This window comes from Triturus cristatus, chromosome 11 (assembly GCF_964204655.1).
Source record: "Triturus cristatus chromosome 11, aTriCri1.1, whole genome shotgun sequence".
Classification (NCBI taxonomy): domain Eukaryota; kingdom Metazoa; phylum Chordata; class Amphibia; order Caudata; family Salamandridae; genus Triturus; species Triturus cristatus.
Window position 1 is genome coordinate 202069620 of NC_140594.1, and position 19881 is coordinate 202089500.

General features: G+C 45.9%; 1 protein-coding gene across 1 annotated transcript in view; it reads right to left on the reverse strand.

The window, feature by feature from the left end:
• Nucleotides 1-19881, reverse strand: part of SART3 (spliceosome associated factor 3, U4/U6 recycling protein) — a 484862-nt gene that overhangs the window by 33333 nt on the left and 431648 nt on the right. The window contains exon 18 of the mRNA XM_085635725.1: nt 5549-5736. Coding sequence (XP_085491851.1) covers nt 5549-5736 — 188 coding nt within the window. The remainder of the gene's footprint in view (nt 1-5548; nt 5737-19881) is intronic.

Below are 19881 nucleotides of genomic sequence, written 5' to 3' on the forward strand. Positions count from 1 at the left end.
GGGGAACTTTCACAGGACCGGAGGGCCACTTTGACTCAGGCCGTGGGAGTCTACTGCAGAGGTGTGCCCGGCGGTGGGTTCGCGGTTCCTCAGGGCAGAGGTTTTTGTTCTTTGAGGTTAGTTTCTTCTGGACAGGTCCACTGTCCATGGGAGATCTTGGTCTTCCTCCCAAGGCTTTGGAGGTCGCTGGGCTGCAGGACAAGTCGTCTTCTGGGGCAGGATCGTCGAGGGCTGCAGACAATCCGGTAGTGCTGGGGCCAAGTCAATTGGTGTGTGCAGTCTTCTCTGCTGGTGCAAAATGTAGTGTCTGGCATTAGTCATTAGGAATCTCATTTCAGGGTCTGCGGGTACCACCTAAACAATAGATTTAGTGGTGTTACAGGGGAGTGGCAGGTAGGGACTAATGGGTCTCTTACCTGTGGTGTCTACACACCCACTATCATGCTACCCTGCTGTGGGAGGGGGGCATAGCCCTAGCCCTGATTGGATAAGTCACATCTTCTTCAAGATGGTGGGCACTGAAAAATGTACTTCACTTCGCCTCCAGCACTTGAGGGGTGGAGTTGGTGAAGGGGGGCACTACCTCCTATTCTCACTAAGTTTTCCCCAATGGTTCTCCTGCCAAAAGTGGGGGTTGGAATCGGGGGCTGCCATCTGCTGCTAGCAGCAGAGGCTAGGGTCGCATTACAAAAGTGGTAAGGCCTTGAAGCTTCCGTCTCCAGCACTGTGCTCATCCTGGTGGAGGAGGTGTGACACCTCTTCCCAGAATGTGCTTTCTTTCTGGCCTCAGAGAGCAGGGGCTCTCGACGCAGGAATCCAGAAACATGTCTGGTGGTGTCAGACCGCCTAAAGCCAGCCAGAGACCACACGAGGTTTGGTATGTTTTCAGGGGGCGCCTCTGAGGTCCCCTCCGAGTACATGTTTTAATAAATCCAACACTAGCATCAGTGTGGGTTTATTAAGAGGAGTTGTTTAGTACCAAACACTCCAGGGGTTCAGCGAAGCAATCATGGTGCTGGGGAACTTGAGTTGTTGAGTTTCCAGTCCATGTTTTCGCTATGGCTTCCCTGGCACATACAATATTAAGAACAGGCTTAAATACTGTAGGGGCATATCTGCTCATGCAGATGTGCCCACGCCGGAGATATAGAGCACCCTGCCTTAGGGCTTGTAAGGCCTGCTAGAGGAGTGACTAACCTATACCTTAAGCAATGCTGCTTGGCATGGCACATGGGCAGTGTGCCATGTAGACTCCAGGACATTCAGACTACAGTGGCAGTTAGCATGGCCCTGGTGAGGGGGGTCCCTAGATGGACCCACTTCAGTCCCAATGCCCTAGGTACCAGGGGTACCATTTACAGGGGGGCCTGAAGCTACCAATTGTGGTACAGATTTAGGGAAAGAACATTGATACTGGCAACCTGGACAGCAGGGTCAGTACACCTCAGTCAAAGTTGCATCAAAAGCCAGGCAAAAAGTGGGCGTGGGGGCGGGAACAGAAACCCACCTTCCCATATCACCCTCTATACCTCCTAGTAAATTGAACCCCTGGTACCTAGGTCCTGAAGTAATACAGAGGGGCCCCCAAGGGCTGTAGCTCAAATTGTGCCACCCCAAGGGACCTCTCACCAAACTCATGCAGGGCTGCATGGTTTGGTGCAGACAAAAGTGAAAACACGACCTGACACACATCTCTATGTGCCAGTTCCGCTAACACTGCATGCAGTGTTTCTAAGTCACCCTACAGCAGATGTTACAGCCCTCAGGCAGGGTGCTTAATATTACATGTGAGGGCATACCTGCATGAGCAGATAAGCCCCTGTGCTGGTCAGTTCAATTTCTGACAGTGCAAGTGAACAGGGAAGCAATTTTAGAACATGTGCATGACACTGGCGAAAACGAGTTCCCCAGCTGCATGATGGCTTAACTGAAAATAGGCATGTTTGGTATCAAACATCTCATATTCACAAACCCAGCCTGATTCCAGTGGCGGATCTATAAATACATGCACCCAGAGGGCGCCTTGGAGGTGCCCTTGAAAACCTTCCAGCCTCAGGTGTGATAGCTGACTTGTCTCTGCCAGTCTGCCGCCTGATACAGATTTCTGACCTCCCAGGGTGAGGGCCTTTGCTCTCAGGAGGTCAGAAACAAAGCCTGCATGGGAAGCGAGTGTTCACACTCCGTCCCTCAGGATGATCTACTGATTAGCACTCCAAGGCAGGCGAGCTTCAAAGAAGCTCCTGCCAATGAAATACCAATCAGGATACCCTCACAGGAGAGGAGGCAGACTCCTTCCTTTGTCAAGAGCCCGTTGGCACCGGGACAGGTGCGAAATTAGCTAGTCAGGTAGGGGTGTCCACCCCCAGGCAAGTACCACGCCTAAGGTGGCCTAACCTGATGCGGGTAAGGCCTTTCAGAAGTGGCCTCCTTTGTGTTGGCACACTTAGGAAATCTGGGACAGGGTTATACACCCTCTTCCCACAGGAAGTGGTCATATAGCGGGTAAGTAGCCCATTGGCTACTACCCTACACTCCCTTAACACACCTAAATTCAGTAAGTAGGGGAGCCCCTGGCACCATGAAATCAGATCCTGCCAACCTGAAAGACCAAGAAGGACATGAAGAGGCGCAACATCCAAGAACTGAAGACCCAGCAACTGATCTGGCGCAAACCCTGCCGGCCTGCCTGCGGACTTCGACAATTGCGCCTAAAGTTGACTTGTCCTGCAGTCCCCAAAGCCTTTGAGACGCACCAGCACTTTACCCCAGGAACCAAGACTTCCTGAGAAGTAGCGGACCTGCTTCCCTGCAAACCAGCATGCATCCAAAGATTCCTGTGAGGATTTTGTGACCTCTGAAACCCATCACCTGAAGACACCACTATCCCCCGTCGCTCCATGCCTGAGTTGAAGTGGGTGTCCCCCAGCCCTCCAGAGAACAAGTCCACCGTAGTTTCGCCCACAGTGAACACTCAGACGTCACGTGCAGCCTCTGCACGTAGGCCCCCTCTACTGCGACTGCTCCCAGTAAGGAAAACCCGACGCCTAAAGACACTTCTACACCCGTCGCCCCTGGGCTGTGGAGAAGAGTATCATAGGTGTCCCTAAGTCCCAGAGCATCGTGAAGCCTGAGCCCCCTTGTTGGTTCAGCCTGACTGGCCTCCCAGTCCAAGCCTACAGCCTCTTTGTGCAAAGACAGATTCCTGTAGAGTAACACTAGGCACCGGAATCTTCTTTGAACCTCTGCACCCGGCCGCCCTCGTGCCGCCGGTAGTGTTCTGCTGGTGCTGCCTTGGACCTCGCCCACCACTCACTTTAACTACTGGAGATTGGTCCCGTAAGTCGCTGTGCTGTACCTGAATGCCACATTGACTTTTTCTCCCATAGGATAACATTGCAGCTTCTAAAAATATACCCAAGTGTCGACTTTTTGAACTGAAAATAGTTCCTATTTAAAAACATACTTACTTGAATTAATTGCTTCTGGTGCCCAAACATCTATAAAGATACGTGTTATTTTGATAAATTGGTTTGGAACTCGTTATGGAGTTGTGTATCTCATTTATTGACTATTGTGTGTATTTGTAGATGTCTTGCACTCCTCTGTGATAAGTTCAAGACTGCTAGACCACACTACCCAATTGGAAGCCCCTGTTCACTTATAAGGGAACCCCTGAACACACTGCACGATACACCTCATTTTGATATATAAAAAGACAGCTTCCCACAGCACAGAACTTCAGCTGTTCATCTGATGGCTACAGCAAATGAGGGTGTCTCTTCTGCTGAAGGGCCAAGGGAGAACTAAACGCCGTGTCAAAGGGAGGGACCAATCCACTGGCTTCTTGTAGGTCCAAATAGAAATTGAAATCATACGGTTTCATCTCCATCATCACGAAAAGCAGGTTGACTTTGGTCAAAGCTTCATTGAAAAATATGTGAGAGCGCTGAAGGACAGATCCTAGCTAATGGCACTGTTTTGTCCGAATCAGAATGAAGTGGGGCTGAGTGCATTAGAACACTTCTAGGACGCAACCTCGGTTGAGGTTAAGATGAATTTGGTTCAGAGTCGGACAGGACAAAAGGAGCAACGTCTTCCTCTGGTATCAGCAGCTACATGGAAGGAACCAACGTGGATGGTGGCACTGGATGCAGAGTTGGCTCTAAAGTTTGAACTGAACCTGAAACGAGTCCAGGATGTGCAGACAGATTTACCTGCGGTAACTGAACTGGATTCCACTGTGGCCTAAATGTGCACTGAAAGGAGTCCGCCAGAATGCCAAGGATGCACAAAATAGCTTATTTGAAAGTCACAATCCTTTGTGGCATCACCGACGGCCCCCGCAATTTGGAGTACATTGGGATCAGATGCGATATTGGTTCATTGGCTGGGAGCGAGACTGAGGGCACATTGATGCCCTTGCGACTTCTCAGAAGAGAAAGGTAAGCCTGGGGCTCATCCAGCTTGGCGTTCTTGTGTTTCTTTTTGGACTTTGCTTTACCTGAAGATATAGATTGTGATTAAGATCTGTAGAGGGAGCAGCCCCAAAAATGGGATAGGGTCCATGGTCTCGACTTTGAGCAGTACTTACTCAACTTCCTGCAGTATTCACGGACGTACAGCTTGGCTTTGCGTTCCCGGATCACTTTCAGATTCATAAGGGCACACTTCTTGCATGACTTGGAGACGTGACCCCCAACCACACAACAAAGACATCTCGTGGGGATCTGTCACAGACCTCTGTTTGTGACAATCCCTACAATATTTCCTCTAGTTTTAGGAGGGGACGCGTTCCCTTTCACACTGGAAGATCATCTTGTTAGGAAAAAGGCTTGTGAACTCACAATAAAATGTGAACTAGCTTCGGATCTGCAGAAAGAAATTATGTGAGCTTGGGTAGCCCTTACATAGGCTCAGACTGTAATTTCAGGGGCAGAACAAGGTCAACGCAGAGCCACAAGATCCAACCTACTGGTGCGCAGGGGCTATGCTGAGAAATCTTCTGGATCCAGTCTGGTGCCTGGAAATATTTTGAAGGAGAGAATTCTGCGGTCCGAAATTATCCATCAGAAAACAATACTTGACTGATCCACAGGGTATGATGGGACAGTGCAGCTTCAGGAATTTTCTAAGCACCAGTTTCAGGTCGTCACAGTTTATCACTCTGTTTACAGCCTGCAAAAGACTCTTCAGCTCCCTTTTGTTTTATTTTTATTATTATAAAGTATATTTATTTTGTTGTAATGAAATAAAAAAAGTTGTGTTTTCAGGCAAAGCTACTTAACACTTCTGCATTTTAAAACAGGGATATATATATATATGTATATATCCCTGTTTATGGAAATCACAGAGGTTCCCATGATGATAATAGATCCTAAAGTGATGTTTATATGTTCAATAGATTAAAAAATAGGCAGATCAATACTGATAAGCCACTTAGTCAATTTTCCAATAGTGTTATTCATGCGACTGCATGGGATCCATTAGAGCTCTTAAATTAACTTGAGAATCATGGATAGTGAGTGAAAATAAATTCAAAATAACTTACGCTCCATAGATCTGTCGAGGAACCATTGATGCTGATTGTTTTGCGATCTCCTGCATGTCTGGCTGCTTTCTTCTTGGAGGATTACTTATTGCAACCTGAATGATGTGTTCTTTAATCTGAGTACCATCCATTTTCAATACCGCCTGTGAAGCCTGAGTCTCATTTTCATATTCTACATAGGCAAGTCCCTAAAAAAACAAGGGACACATCTGGTGAGTCGATTTTCACTCCTTCGTAATAAGGAAAATTATTTAATTTTTTAAAAATCTTTTGCAATTGTTTTCCCTTTTGTATACTAGAAAGATGTTCACAGAAAATATATTTGGGTAGAGGTAGTGAATGCCTATTTCCCCATACAAAGAGGATTCTGCACTGCTGCTGTACTTTGTGCCTGTTTTGTGTGTGAAGAAGCATAAACTTATGCCACCTGTCCTGTACTAGTTTTGTGTTAAGGTAGTGTAAGCTTGCATTGCTGCTACCCATTTGTATCTGTGCTGTATTTTATTTAAGGTTCTTTAATATTTTTCAGCAATAGAAATGGCAAATGACTGGCACTATGATGGGGGCAAGGTGCAAAGGGGAGAGTAAAGTGTAAAGGGGAAGTACAGAGTGCAGTTGGGGAGCAGAGGGTGCAAGAATCTTTGGTAAGCACACAATAAGGCAGAGCAAGCCCCCAGAGAACATGTATATCAGCTGGGAATGCTTCCCTCGTAAAATAGTAGGGTGGGGGAACCAACGACAGAGTGCAGCAGTACTTTTTAGTAGCAAGTTTCCATTCTCATTCGTCAATCACTCCCTCTCACAAACACACAACACATGCACAGAACATGCACCACATGTGAATATGCAGTGCAAGCTTACCTTGTGCATGTATACACATGAGAGCATGCACACACAAACACACACACACACACACACAAACATACCCTCACCTCTTGAAACAGAGCTCAGGCAACACAAACAGATAATGGTCATTAGCACTGCATACTTCCTTACAACAGACATAAGCAAAAGCAATGCAGCATTTCCTCGGGTACAACCCCACTGAGGAGTGAGAAGTATTTTATTAAACAGTCAGTCATATGTCCTCGTTATAGCAGACTATACAACAACTAAGGTGTAGTGGCCTACAGCATTTTTCAGCACACCTAATGTGTTACACAGTGAAGTAATCAGATTATTTTCACGGCACAAGTGATAGTACCATAAACCATATGTCCTCGTACTAGCAGACTATACAAATAAGGCGTGGTGTCTACAGTATTGTTAAGCAAACCTAATTTGTTACAACAACATTGAAGTAATCTAGGTGAATTTCTTCATTATGGAATGTTTTCTTTTCTAGACTATAGTACTAAGTAATTCGTCTCCTTGTCTGTGCCTTGTTGAGGTCAAGATCGAACCATCAGGATAATGTTACAGTACTAAGGATCCACACTAATTTTGCCTGGATTGAAAAAATGTGGGGTATGAAACAGGAAGAAAGGGACAAAGAAGAGTTAAAGAAAAAAGTGTTAAAAAAGGATACAGAAAATGGGGAACAAGGAATGGAAAAAGGAGAGCGTGCCATAGATCATGGTAGGTAAGGAGTAGATTCTTACCTGTAACTCCAGTTCTCTTGTAGGGGTATTTCCGTGATAGTCATAATCATGTGAATAGTCCCGCCCGTGTGCGTGGACCCCGGAGCACTTCATTAGATATATCTTCTTAAGTTGTCATATTCTGCCTTTCTTCAGGAAGGCTTGTATGGACACTTAAGAGATAAAAAGACAATAATGCAGCCTAAGCAACTAGGCTACACTGGCCATTACTTCATCCTGAAGTGAAAAAAGATAGCCAGTTTAACTTAGATTTAGTAATTTGCTGAGTTTTACACATAGAGAACTCTCCTTCACAAACTCCTTTTTTCATGATAGAGATGAAAAGGAATGGATAGAGAAGCCCCCATAGGCTGACATTATGTGTCTGCAAATGGGTACCGTGCCTTTTAGAGTCTCAAGACACCCGGTATCCCATGAGGCACAGTCAGAGGCATTTACTTTCAGTTCTTTTTGAAGGCGTAAAGAAGCAGAGCATGCTGAGTCTTGGGGACATCTGTGTCTACCACCGGGGAGGAGGGCGGGTTGCTTATGACTATCACGGAAATACCCCTACAAGAGAACTGGAGTTACAGGTAAGAAACTACTCCTCTTTTAGGGGATTTCCATGTATAGTCAGAATCATGTGAATAGACTAGCAAGCCCATCCCCAAAACAACTCACCAGCGGTGGCAGAACAGAGAACAACCTCAATATTTTGCAAATAAATTTTTAAGTGAAGCCTGCCCAACCTGAGCATCTGCCCTAGCATCAGTGTCTAGGCAGCAGTGCTTAATAAATATGTGGAATGACTTCCAAGTAGCAGCCTTACAGATTTTCGCAATAGGTACATTACGAAGTAAAGCCGCAGTAGCTGTTTTACCTCTGGTAGAATGAGCACTAGGCTTACTAATCAAAGGCTTGTTAGCTTTTTGATAACACAGCTGAATACATGAAACAATCCACCGAGAAATGGATTGTTTGGAGGTAGCCAGACCAGTTCGGACCGAGCCATAATTTACAAATAGCTGATCTGATCTACGGATATCCTTAGTCTTGTCCTCTCCGCAGGAGAAGATGGATTCTAAAAAAATGCAGGTAGTGTAATAGTTTGGTTTACATGAAACTCCGAAACAAATTTAGGAAGGAACTTAGGTTGCGTCCTCATAACAACCTTAGAGGAATGAAAGACTGTATAAGGTTCTTTACAACATAAAGCCTGAAGTTCGCTAACCCTGCGGGCAGACTTAATAGCCACAAGGAAAGCCGTCTTCCAGGACAGATGCTGAAGAGGAGCCTTATGAATGGGTTCAAACGGTTCCTTCATCAGTCGTGAAAGGACTACATTCAGCTCCCAGGGAAGAGAAGGACGCCTAATGGGAGGAAACAATTTCTTCAATCCTTCAAGAAAATCTCTGATAACTGGGATTTAAAAAAAGGACGTTTGTGAAGGACATTTCCTATAAGTAGTCAAAGCTGCCAGATGAACTTTGATCGAATGGAACTGAAGGCCAGATTGTGCCAAATGTAATAAGTAAGGAAGGATGACATCTTCCTTACAGGAGGTAGGATCCAAGTCCTTAGAAGCACACCAGATGCAAAATCTCTTCCATTTATACGCATAGGATGTGCGTGTAGATGGTCTCTTGGCCTCTTTCAATATCTACATACAGTCCTGAGGGAGATTTAAATGTCCGTACTGTACTAGCTCAGGAGCCGTGCCGCCAAATTCAACAACGAGAGGTTGGGGTGCACCATCTGTCCGCCGAACTTCGTCAGAAGGTCCGGCTTGCACGGCAGACGGAGATGTTTCAGGAGAGACCGGTGGAGTAGATCTGTGAACCACCAATGACGGGGCCACTCCGGAGCAATGAGGATCATCTTGGCCTGTGATTGGGAGAGCTTGATCAGCACTGCCAGAATCAGGGGAATTGGCAGAAAAGCGTACAGAAAGCCGCCTGACCAATTGATCCATAGGGTCGACTTCTGGAGTACCCCATCTGTCGACGGGTAAACAGTCTAAATATAGAGTTTTTATTTCGACCAACAAGAATATCGAGTTGGAAATATCGTAGGGTAATAATATTGAAGTCAAGAATATCGACGACTAGAATATCGACCTGAAGGTAAGAAATATCATTTTTGTTAATATCGAAGTTAGTAATAGCGATAGCAAAAATATTGATGTTACTAATATCGATATTAATATTAGTGTTATGTCTTTCAATATGTATTTTATATGTTTGTTTTAATATTTTTTGTTAATTATTGTACTAGTTTTAGAATATATGCATTACATTTTTAGAAGTTAGTAATAATTCTTTTAAGTAAATTGTGCATTTTAGTACCGTAGCGGGTTGTGGGTTTATAGGGGAAAAGGGTGGGAAGTAATTTATTATAGTAAATTAATTACATAAATTTAGGAATCAGTAATTATTTTTAAATACATTTTGCGTTTTAGTTCTGTAGCGGGTTGTGGGTTTATAGGGGAATAGGGTGGGAAGTAATTTAATTGTAATTAAGTAATTATTTAATTTTTATTTATTGGTATTGATAATGAATTGTATGTTAAATAATTAATTGGTAATTAATTTTGATTAATTGGTAATTATTTTGTATTAATTGATTAACTGGTAATTATATTAAGTGCATTAATTTATTATTGAAGTGTGTTGTGAGGTTATAGGGCAATAGGGTGGGAAGTAATTTAATTGCAATTAAGTAATTATTTATTTTAGTGTTGAGTATTGATAATTTATTGTCAATTATTAATTGGTAATAACTTTTTAATAATTAATATATTTTTGGGGGAAATTAATTTATTGTTCATTAATTAATTGGTAATTAAATTTGATTAATTATAATTTATTGGTATTTAGCAATAATTAATTAATTCATTATTAATTGCTATTTATTTTAATAATTATAGTTTTTTTGGTATTGAAATTAATTATTTTTTATTTCATTATTATTTGGTAACACATTTTTTATAATTATTTAATTGTATTTATCATCAATTCAATTGTTAATTATTAATTGGTAATTATTTATTGGTAGTGTTAATTTATTGTAATTTAATAATTCAATTATTATTAAAAATATATATATATTTTAATTATTAGTAAGATATTTTAACCGCCACGCTATCCAACATTTTCCCTACTGTTGCACTCTCTGGAGTTGGAATAGAAATTTTAAACCCTACGTTATCCAACACTTTCCCAACTGTTGCACACTCTGGAGTTGAAATAGTAATTTTAACCCCTACGCTAACCAACACTTTCCCTACTGTTGCACCCTATGGAGTTGGAACAGTAATTTTTATCCCTACCCTATCCAACACTTTCCCTACTGTTGCACAGTTATCTTTACACCTATGCTATCCAATATTTACTGTTTTGGCTAATGTATTGTATAATTTATTTTAATTTCATTTTTTTACAATTTGTTATATATAGTTTTTGTATTTTTATTTATATTATTGAAGTATGTGTATGTATTTATAATTTATAAAATGTTTTTTAACAATTTATAATTTATTATAATTAATCGTAAATAGTATTAAGTATATAAATTATATTTTATATGTATGTTTATTTTTTTAAATGATATGTATTACTTATTATTTTAAACATATTTTTACCTATGTTTATTTTAATTATATTTATTATTTAATTTTATATTACTATATGTAAACATTTTTAAAAAAGCGATTTTTAACAACGATATTTTTGACAACGATATTTTTTTTCCGATATATTTGTACTTACCAAAATGTAGATACGACTTCGATATTTTTGACATTGATATTCCGCCTCCGATATTTTTTACGTCGATATTCGGTCAGACATTCTAGTCGAAGATGTCTTGCACCACTTCGTCGTTCAAGACCCATTCGTGGTTTTCGTGAATGAGTCTGCTGAGCGTGTCTGCTTTAGCATTCTGAACACCGGGAAGGTGAGTTGCTGTGAGGGTCAGGTCCCTGGCTAACAGCCAATGCCAGACCCCTTCAGATACAGGGCACATGGTCCCCAAAAGAGACCAAGTACCACATCAACTTCCTGGAGTTTCGAGCAGTCCATTTGGCGCTGAAAGCATTCCAGCCGTCGTTTCACTCCAACTCCCTGCTTGTCCAGATGGACAATAGGACAACTATGTTCTACCTCAACAAGCAGGGGGGCTCCAGATCTCGAGTGCTGTCTCAGGAAGCCCAGGCTATCTGCCATCCGTGGAGAGAAGCATCTGTCACTATTGTTTGCGTGGGTATCTCTTTGTGGAAGGGAATCCCCCGAAGGAGATTGCGTGGAGAACACCACCATCGGATGGACTGACGAGCCTGTTGCGACAGTTGAATCCTGTCTTCCCAGTCCCCCAGTGTCTGGTCCCACTGATCCTCCAGACATTCCTGCAGGGGTCCCATATGGAGGCGTGCATTCAGTGAGGAAGATGCAGGAAGCCATCGAGCCCAGGAGAGACGATACTTTCCTCACCGTTGGTGAAGGTATGATCATGAGACCTTGAGCCTTCCGAAGGATCGATAAGCGCCTCTTCTCCGAAGGACACACGTTTGCTGTGCGTGTGTCTATAGTAGCTCCTAGGTACTAAAGACACTGTACAGGAGTTGAGATAGACTTCGTGAGGTTGATGTTTAGTCCCAAACGAAGTAAGAGATTGCAGGGCCGATTGAAATGCTGTTGCGCTTCCTGAAACGTAGCTGCCTTGATCACCCAATCGTCCAGGTATGGGTAGACAAATATTTTGTTCCTCCTCAGATGCGCAGCCACCACTGCCATGCATCTGCAAAAAGTCAGGAGAGCTGACTTCAGGCCGAAGGGCAGCATAGAGAATTGATAATGGTTGTTGCCCACTGTGAAACGCAGGAACTTGCAATGTTTCCTCGCTATGGGCACATGAAAGTATGCGTCCTGCAGATCTATTGCGCTTGGCCAGTCTCCCTAACGAAGTTGAAGGTAGATCTGATGCAAGGACAATATCCGAAAGTTTTCTCTTCAAACCCATTTGTTGGCTTGTCGTAAGTCGAGAATGGGTCTGAACTCGTTCTTGTCTTTCTTGCAAACTAGAAAGAACCGTGAATACAGCCCTGTTCCTTTCCGTCCCAGAGGAACCGGCTCTATCGCCCTTTTCTCTAGGAGGGTGTTGGCCTCCTTCTGCAACTCGTGCAGCATGTATCTTGATCGAGTTGGAGGGATTGATGGAGGAGGGCTTGTAAAACGTATTGAATATCCACTGCGAACAATATTCAGCACCCAATTGTCCCGAGTTATTTTCTGCCACTCTGCCAGATGTTCTTGGATACTCCCCCCCCCCCCCCCCCCACCGGAGTGGAAAACGGACGAGGGGAAAGGAACCCTTCAGGGCTTGGGACCAGCAGGAGCCTTGTTCCCCTGTCCAGACTGCTGGTTAGATCGTACTCATTGTTGACGTTTATGAAACGGCTGAAAAGACCGCTGGAACTGCTGCTGTTGGTAGGACTGGCAACCCTGAGAGCGTTGGAACCTCTGAGAGGAATAACGCCGCTGGAAAGGACAGAAGGTCTTACGTTGTTCTTTAGGTTTCTCCAAACCTATAACCTTCAACGTCTCCATTTCGGTCTTCATGCGGGCAATCTCGTCGTCCGCATGGGAGCCAAAGAGAGTTGTGCCAGAGAACGGGAGATTGGAAATTAGTTGTTGCGCCTCAGGCTTCAGAGATGTGAGACGAAGCCAAGCATGATGCCGTAGAGCAATACTGTAGGAGAGTAGGGTCTGCTTTCTATGTTCACCCCCACTTTTTGCTTTTGCTTTACTGGTTTTCGACTTAGATGTGGCTGTGGGCCTGCTAATCAGACCCACAGCCCTGCTGTTCTCCCTCTAAATTAATACTATGTACTTTAGGTGCATAACCCATTTGGATAGGATCACCTTATTGGCCCCTGTACAGTGTACCCTAGGTACCCAGGGCATAGGTGTACCCTAGGCCTACCAGGGGCTGCAGCATGCATTATGCCACCCCTGGCCTGGCCTTCCATTTTGACACAACTGGCTGATCACTCAGCTGGGGCAAGGTCGTGTAATCACCCCTTGCTTAGGTGTAGTATTCCTATACCTAACTTACATATAGACACATGTGTACCTATCAGTCACTCCTATGGCAGGCCTTAACAATCCTGGAGGCAGAGTGCTTGGTAACATGTGAGATGGTGCTCTAGCATGAGCTGAGCCTGTCTGCAGCTTTCGGAACCAAGTCCTTATAGCTGTTCTATGATATAGCCTACCATATACTCTTAAAGTGCCTTATAATCTTAGACGGTTATGGTAACTATGGTTTGGCTTTATCGAAACATGTCGTGTAAGGTGTCTAACACTGTGGAATAATACCCCCATACCATTTCTGGACATGAGGATATTATTCCCCCCTTCTAGAGGGAAAGACATGTTAAAATCATACTTCACTGTTAGCCTCTGACCGAAGCCTCAGCATCACAAAATGGATGCTGCTGCCACGACACAAGTCTGACCTCCTGCAGCTGGGAGTGATCCCAGCCAGGGAGGCCTGGACAATAGGTTTCCTGCTTGGGGAGGTGCTAGCACCTCCCCAGACAGCCTTTAGTGTATTGGGGCAGGGTGGGCTGAAAGGAATGAGACATGCCTGGGGCACACAAGGTGTTCCTTGCATAGTCCAGTTCAAACCGGCGCTGGGGCACTCCAGCCCCAGCTCTGGCGAGAAACTGGACAAAGGGAAGTGGGTGTAACCACCCCCTCCCAGGTCCCACCTATAAGGCGTGACCTAGCAGGTATCCCAGCCCCCCAGATTAGTATAAGAGTGGGAGTTGGGCCTCAAGACTTTAGATTATCCTGAACCTGCAAACTTGAACAGAAACTCTGGACCTTCGACATTCGACGAAAGAAGAAGACTGAAGAATCTCCCTTGTGGCCAAGGAGTGGCTACCCTGTGCAAACAGGCACCATCAAGAGACTACCCTTTGCTTTGCCCACGTTCTACGAGGAACCGACTGCAGAGCCCGAACAGAGCCTTGACTTCCAGACTTCTCCGACCCTGATCCACATCCACAGCAGAGCTGAGATCCGTGGAGGCGACGAGCGACGTGGGACCGGCTACCTGGGAAAAGTGGCTAGTAACTTCAAGCGCAGCTTCTGAGGCACCCTCGAAGTTGTGCACCGGGGATTGAGAAGCCCAAGCATCATCTGCACCGAAGATCAGCCCCCCACACTCCACGAGTCCTGCGTGGGGCCCTTCTGCATTTTCCTGCTTGCCGCGTCTGTCCGGTTGCTTGCCCGCTGGCTAGTGGCCTTTGTGACGACGCACCCTGAAATCTTCTGCGCTGGTTTGGCTCCTCCAGACTGGCTCCCGCTTCTCTGCAAAGAAGAAGCACCCCAGACCTTCCTGGTCTGCACCAGAAGCAAGTCCTCCGTTCTTCGTGGGTTCCGCTTGCCAAGGCTTGGTGAGTCCTAGTCCAACTTCGACACCGCCGACAGCAAGAGCCTTCGTGGGACAGCTCGCCTCCTGGTCCTGGTCGTCCTCGACGCTTCCTGGTCCTCCTGGCTGCAGCGACAAGCTTCACCTTCACCTGCAATCTTCACGACATCGCCTGGTTCCTTCCTGGTTCCACGTGGTCACTGGCTAGTGGCCTTGACTCTGTCCCTTCTGCTTGCAGGTCTCTCCTCTTCTTGATCCCAGCCTTGGGATCCACCGGACACTCTTCACTGACTGCCTGTCAGCATCTTTCTTCAGGCATCCATAGGAGTCGACGACGAAAACCGACGCAACTTAACCCCTATGCACCCGCAGCCTGTGGGCTAGGTAACTTGGGTACTCCGGTGCTCATCAGGATAGTGACTATCCTAGTGTCTAGTTTTCCAGTCTCGACTTCCTAGCTACTCCGGAAGTGTCCTAAATCTATCGTTTTCTAAACTGTACTATTGCTAGTGACTTTTACGCATTACGCGTGAGTGTTTCCACTCTGCACACGAATCCCGTGGGCCTCCCACTTCCTAACTAAAGCTAGTGTAGTGTAGCCCCAGCGATTCCCTAGGCCTAGGCCTATTCTATTTCCGTGACAGTGGTCCTTATACCACTTACTTAGTATATGGTTTGCGTGGCCCCTAGGGCCTAACTGTATTACTTACCTGTGTGACTTAATGTATGCTTAAATAAGACTGTTGTACTTACCTCTAATCTCATAAAGAGTGCTGAGGGTTTGACTAGAATAAATACACTTTATTTTATATATATATCTGTTGTGGTGTCCTTTCATTTGGTATTCAATGGATTATATATGGTATCACAGCTGGCTTCACATGCCATTCAGAGTTTAGCCTAAGACTGCTCTTGTCCATGCTACCACTAGGATAGCTGGTCTATAAGGTTGACTTTACAACCAATCACCATAAGGGTATTTGGACTGATATAAGGTGTACACTAGAACTAGTGACATCATACATCAGGCCAACTTCTCACAAATACCATAGCAATACTCGTGGGCTGCCAGGAGCGAAGTATCTGCCGCAGAGCTGATGACTTGGTTAGAGACCATCAGGCCCTCATTCACAATCTCCTGGAAGTTTTCCCTCTTGTCGCTGGGTATGAGATCCACCAACTGTTGGAGGGACTCCCAGAGTGATCTATCATAACGACCCAGCAAGGCAGTAGAGCTGGCTGCCTTCATGGAAGTCACCGCGGTGTTACCAGACTTTCTGCCTACTGAATCCAGCTTACGCCTCTCCTTATCCGGGGGCACCTGTGGAAGTCGGAGCCGTAGCATGCTGTTTCAGTGCCGCCACCATTATGACAGAGTCTCGAGTGGGGTCCAGCCGGAGGAAGGCAGGGTCCGAATCCAGTGGACGATACTTCTTCTGCAACCTTGAAGGCGCAGACTTTATAGAGGATGGCGTCAGGAATAGTTCCATAGCCGGTTCTCCCAAACCCGGCACCAACGGAAGCAACGGATGTGATGTTTGTCTCTTCTGTAGAGTTTCAAATATCACAGAGGTCGGCTGCACAGGCGTAGACAGGGGAATGTTCAGTTTTGCAGCCCCTCTGACCAGAACCTCCTGGAAGGTGGAAATATCATCAACCAGGGAAACCCTCTGCGGGGGAGTGTCACGATTCCCTGGCCGGGTGTTACGCTAGCTGTGATCGCGTATATCCGGCCAGGAACTACATTCCCCAGACTGCCCAGAGGGACGCGACGTGCGCACGTAGGGGCGGAGCCGGGACCCGGAAACGGGATACAAGGCGGCTGAGTCCCGGGCGGCGTTGCCGATTATGCCTCTCCGTGGTTGTTCCAGTGCCAGTAAGAAGGTCTTCGTCTCCGTGGTAGCGGTAAGAAGGTTCTGGAGAGTGATTCTCTCGGAACCGCCGTTTCCTAAGCCTTTGGTCCGGCAACGGACATTCCTTGTTCAAAGTTCTCCTCTGTTGGCTGTAACGGGCTATCCAGCCGTTACGTGCAGAGGCGATTCGTCGCTCGTAGAGGCGCGTGGGTTACCTTCTCCCTGTTGGAAAAAGGCCAACTCGAGGTCCTTTATTGCAGGCAGGGTGTGGTGCCCGCGAGTTATCTTCATTCTGTAAAACGCCTGGAGTGGTGAGCATGCAGTGAGCAGTGCCTTTTTGTTTACTGGGAAGAGACAGGCAATTTCGTATACACAAGTTGTTGGTGAGCGTGCAGTGTGCATTGCCTTTCGAACTTTGGGAAGTGCAGTACATACCAGAGCGACCGCTCAATGCAGTGAGTGTGGGTGTGTGAATAGACTTACGAAGTGAGGAAGAAACACTCCACCTTGAAAAAAGAATTTACTTTCCGTCGACATCATCCTTTAGTTTAGTTTATAGAGAGAGTGAGAGTGTGGTTGACAATCACACAACTGTTGTGGTCAGTGACGACGACCTCAGAGTTCCCTTATATTACAAAGCTCCAGGTGGGGCCATATACCTGCATAAGCGTGCTCCGATATTGTGCAGAAGTGTTGTTTTTTCTTTTTTTATTCATTTTCCTCAGGAACGAACAAGAAAACCTTGTAGAGAACCCTGGCTTCCTGTGTCTGATTGCTACTGGTTAATCTCCTACCTTGCCACATTGGAGATTTCTGTGAAAGTGTTCCAGGCTGTCTTTTCTTTTCTTTACAGGTAGGAACAGAGACGTAGAAGGATTGAGTGTAGTAGAAAGGGGGATTGGAAGTAGGAAGAAAGACTTTGCTGTTTGGGTGTTATATTGTTTCTTTCTCTACACAGGTCTCCCTCCCCGCAGTCCCCATCCTTTCCTTCCCCCGCTCAATTGCCCCAAGAGTCTGTGTATTCTACATGTGCCAGACTTGGGTCGATTCAGAGGTGGGCCCCCATAGAGCATCGACACAGCCCTGAGGACTCGGATTTGGAAGGCTCGACAGGGAGAGTCCGTGAGAGTAGGTGAGTACCTCCCTGTACTCGTGGAAGATGCATACCGGGTATGCCGGGACCGAGACCTTTCGTATTGACGACGACGTGATCTTGTGGAGGACCGGTGGCGTCTATGTGAACGATGTCTCGAGCGAGACAGTGTTCTTGGTCGTCGAGGTTCCACGGGGCACGTAGGCTGAGGAGCCACGGGCCAAGATTGAGGCTGAGGAGGAGGCGGTTGCGGTGGTGGAATCAGTGGTGGAGAAGGAGGAGGCGGCAGAGGGGTAGCCGGAGGTGGAGGACTCAGTGGCGGCTGAGGTATTCCTGGTGGGGCCACCGGTGGAGGCGGAGCAGGAGGCGACCTAGTTGGTGAGTAGGTACGCGAATAATCAGAACTTGGCGAAGATGCCAAACTCCTTCTTTTACGAGCGGGCCGTGAGGAAGGGAACCTAGACTCTCCATCATCAGTCCCCCTCAACGTCGATCCACTGCTCAACGTCGAGCGTCGACGTCGTCTGGAACTCGAAGTCCCTCTTGACGACGATGATAGGCTCACCACGGAGCGAGGCCCGGAACGGGAGCTCGACGTCGAACATCGGTATCGATCCCTCGACGTCGACCTTCTCTTCGATCCTCTTCTCGACGTCGACATTCGTGTAGACGTCGATTTCCTCCTCGACGTCGGTCTTCGTGTTGACGTCGATGAAGATCAGCGACGACGCTTGGGTGGCGAACGCCGCTTGTGAGATTCAGATCGACGCCGATGATGCCTCAACAGCGATGTTCTTTGCGTCGACGTCGAACGCGGGGAACCCCTCGATGGCGATCTCGCCATTCTTCTCCTCGTTGTTGACCGTCGACGTCGCTTCGACCCAGAGCCCTGGGTCAACAGAGAGCATTTCGTGGTCATACCTGCTCTCCACATAGTGGCGCCGTCCTCTATGTCGACCCGGATCGGCGTCGTTTTTCTGTCGCTTTTCTGCTGGGGAGCCCCCCAGTGGTCGAAGCATGAGACTTGGTAGAGGACTTTCCCAGAGGCTGAAGAAGCTGCCTTCTGTCTCCTCTGCTCCATCCCTTGGAGCCAAATCTTCTCCCTGTCACGCAGGGTGCGCCTGGGAAAGGTCTTACAAATGGAACAGGTGTCAGGCACATGAAACACAGGCGAATACAGACTCTGTGAGAATCCGACTTGGCCTTCTTCCTACCACAGTCAGGGCACTTGTCAAACAGAGATGGCATTATGACTATAAAACAGCAGAATTTCTGCCAAAAAACTGCAGCTGAAGTTAGCTAAAGGCCAAAGATGTCGAGTGAAACTGTAAAAAGCCAGAAACAATCACTAGTTTTGATGAAATACCAAAAAAGGTAGAGCTCAATGCTCCAGGGTCCTGCTAGTAGGAGCCGGAAAAAAGAACTGAAAGTAAATGCCTCTGACTGTGCCTCATGGGATACCGGGGGTCTCTGGAGACTCTTAAAGGCACGGTACCCATTTGCAGACACACAATGGCAGCCTATGGGGACTTCTCTATCCATTTTTTTTCATCTCTATCATGAAAAAAGGAGTTTTGTGAAGGAGAGTTTTCTATGTGTAAAACTCAGCAAATTACTAAATCTAAGTTAAACTATCTATCTTTTTTCACTTCAGGATGTAGTAATGGTCAGTGTAGCCTAGTTGCTTAGGCTGCATTATTGTCTTTTTATCTCTTAAGTGTCCATACAGGCCTTCCTGAAGAAAGGCAGGATGACAACTTAAGAAGATATATCTAATGAAGTGCTCCGGTGTCCACGCACATGGGCGGGACTATTCACATGATTATGACTATCATGGAAATCCCCTACAAGAGAAAGAGAGATGAAGAGAGGTAACAGGAAAGAGGAAGAAAGAGGGCTAGATAGAAAGAAAAAGGGGTAAAAGGAAAAGGGTTAGAGATTCAAAGCAAGAGATGTAAACACAGATATAAATCGAGAGCAGTGCTTCCCAAACTGTGACTTTCGAGAGAGTTTTTGGTGGGTTGCGAATATCCAAGCAATAAATAAAGATGCCTTTAACAGAAGTATTTTTCTTGTCACATTTGATGCTCTTTAAGGACAGAGGTGCAATGTCTTCTGACAAATTGCTGATTATTTTTTATAACATGGGGATTGGTGTTTGCAAACTCCTCTTACTTTGCAGTCAGAGAAAGAAAAGTAAAATAAACTGTGTGACAATCTTACTGGGAATTCAGGGAGTGTGGAAGGAAATGCTGTAAGAGGCAAATTTTTATAACACATAACTAGGAGTAAATGCCTGTAAATTAACTATACATTCAGCAGTTAGGAAAGCAAAATAAAAGCACATTTTGTTTGTACTTCTGAAGTGTGATG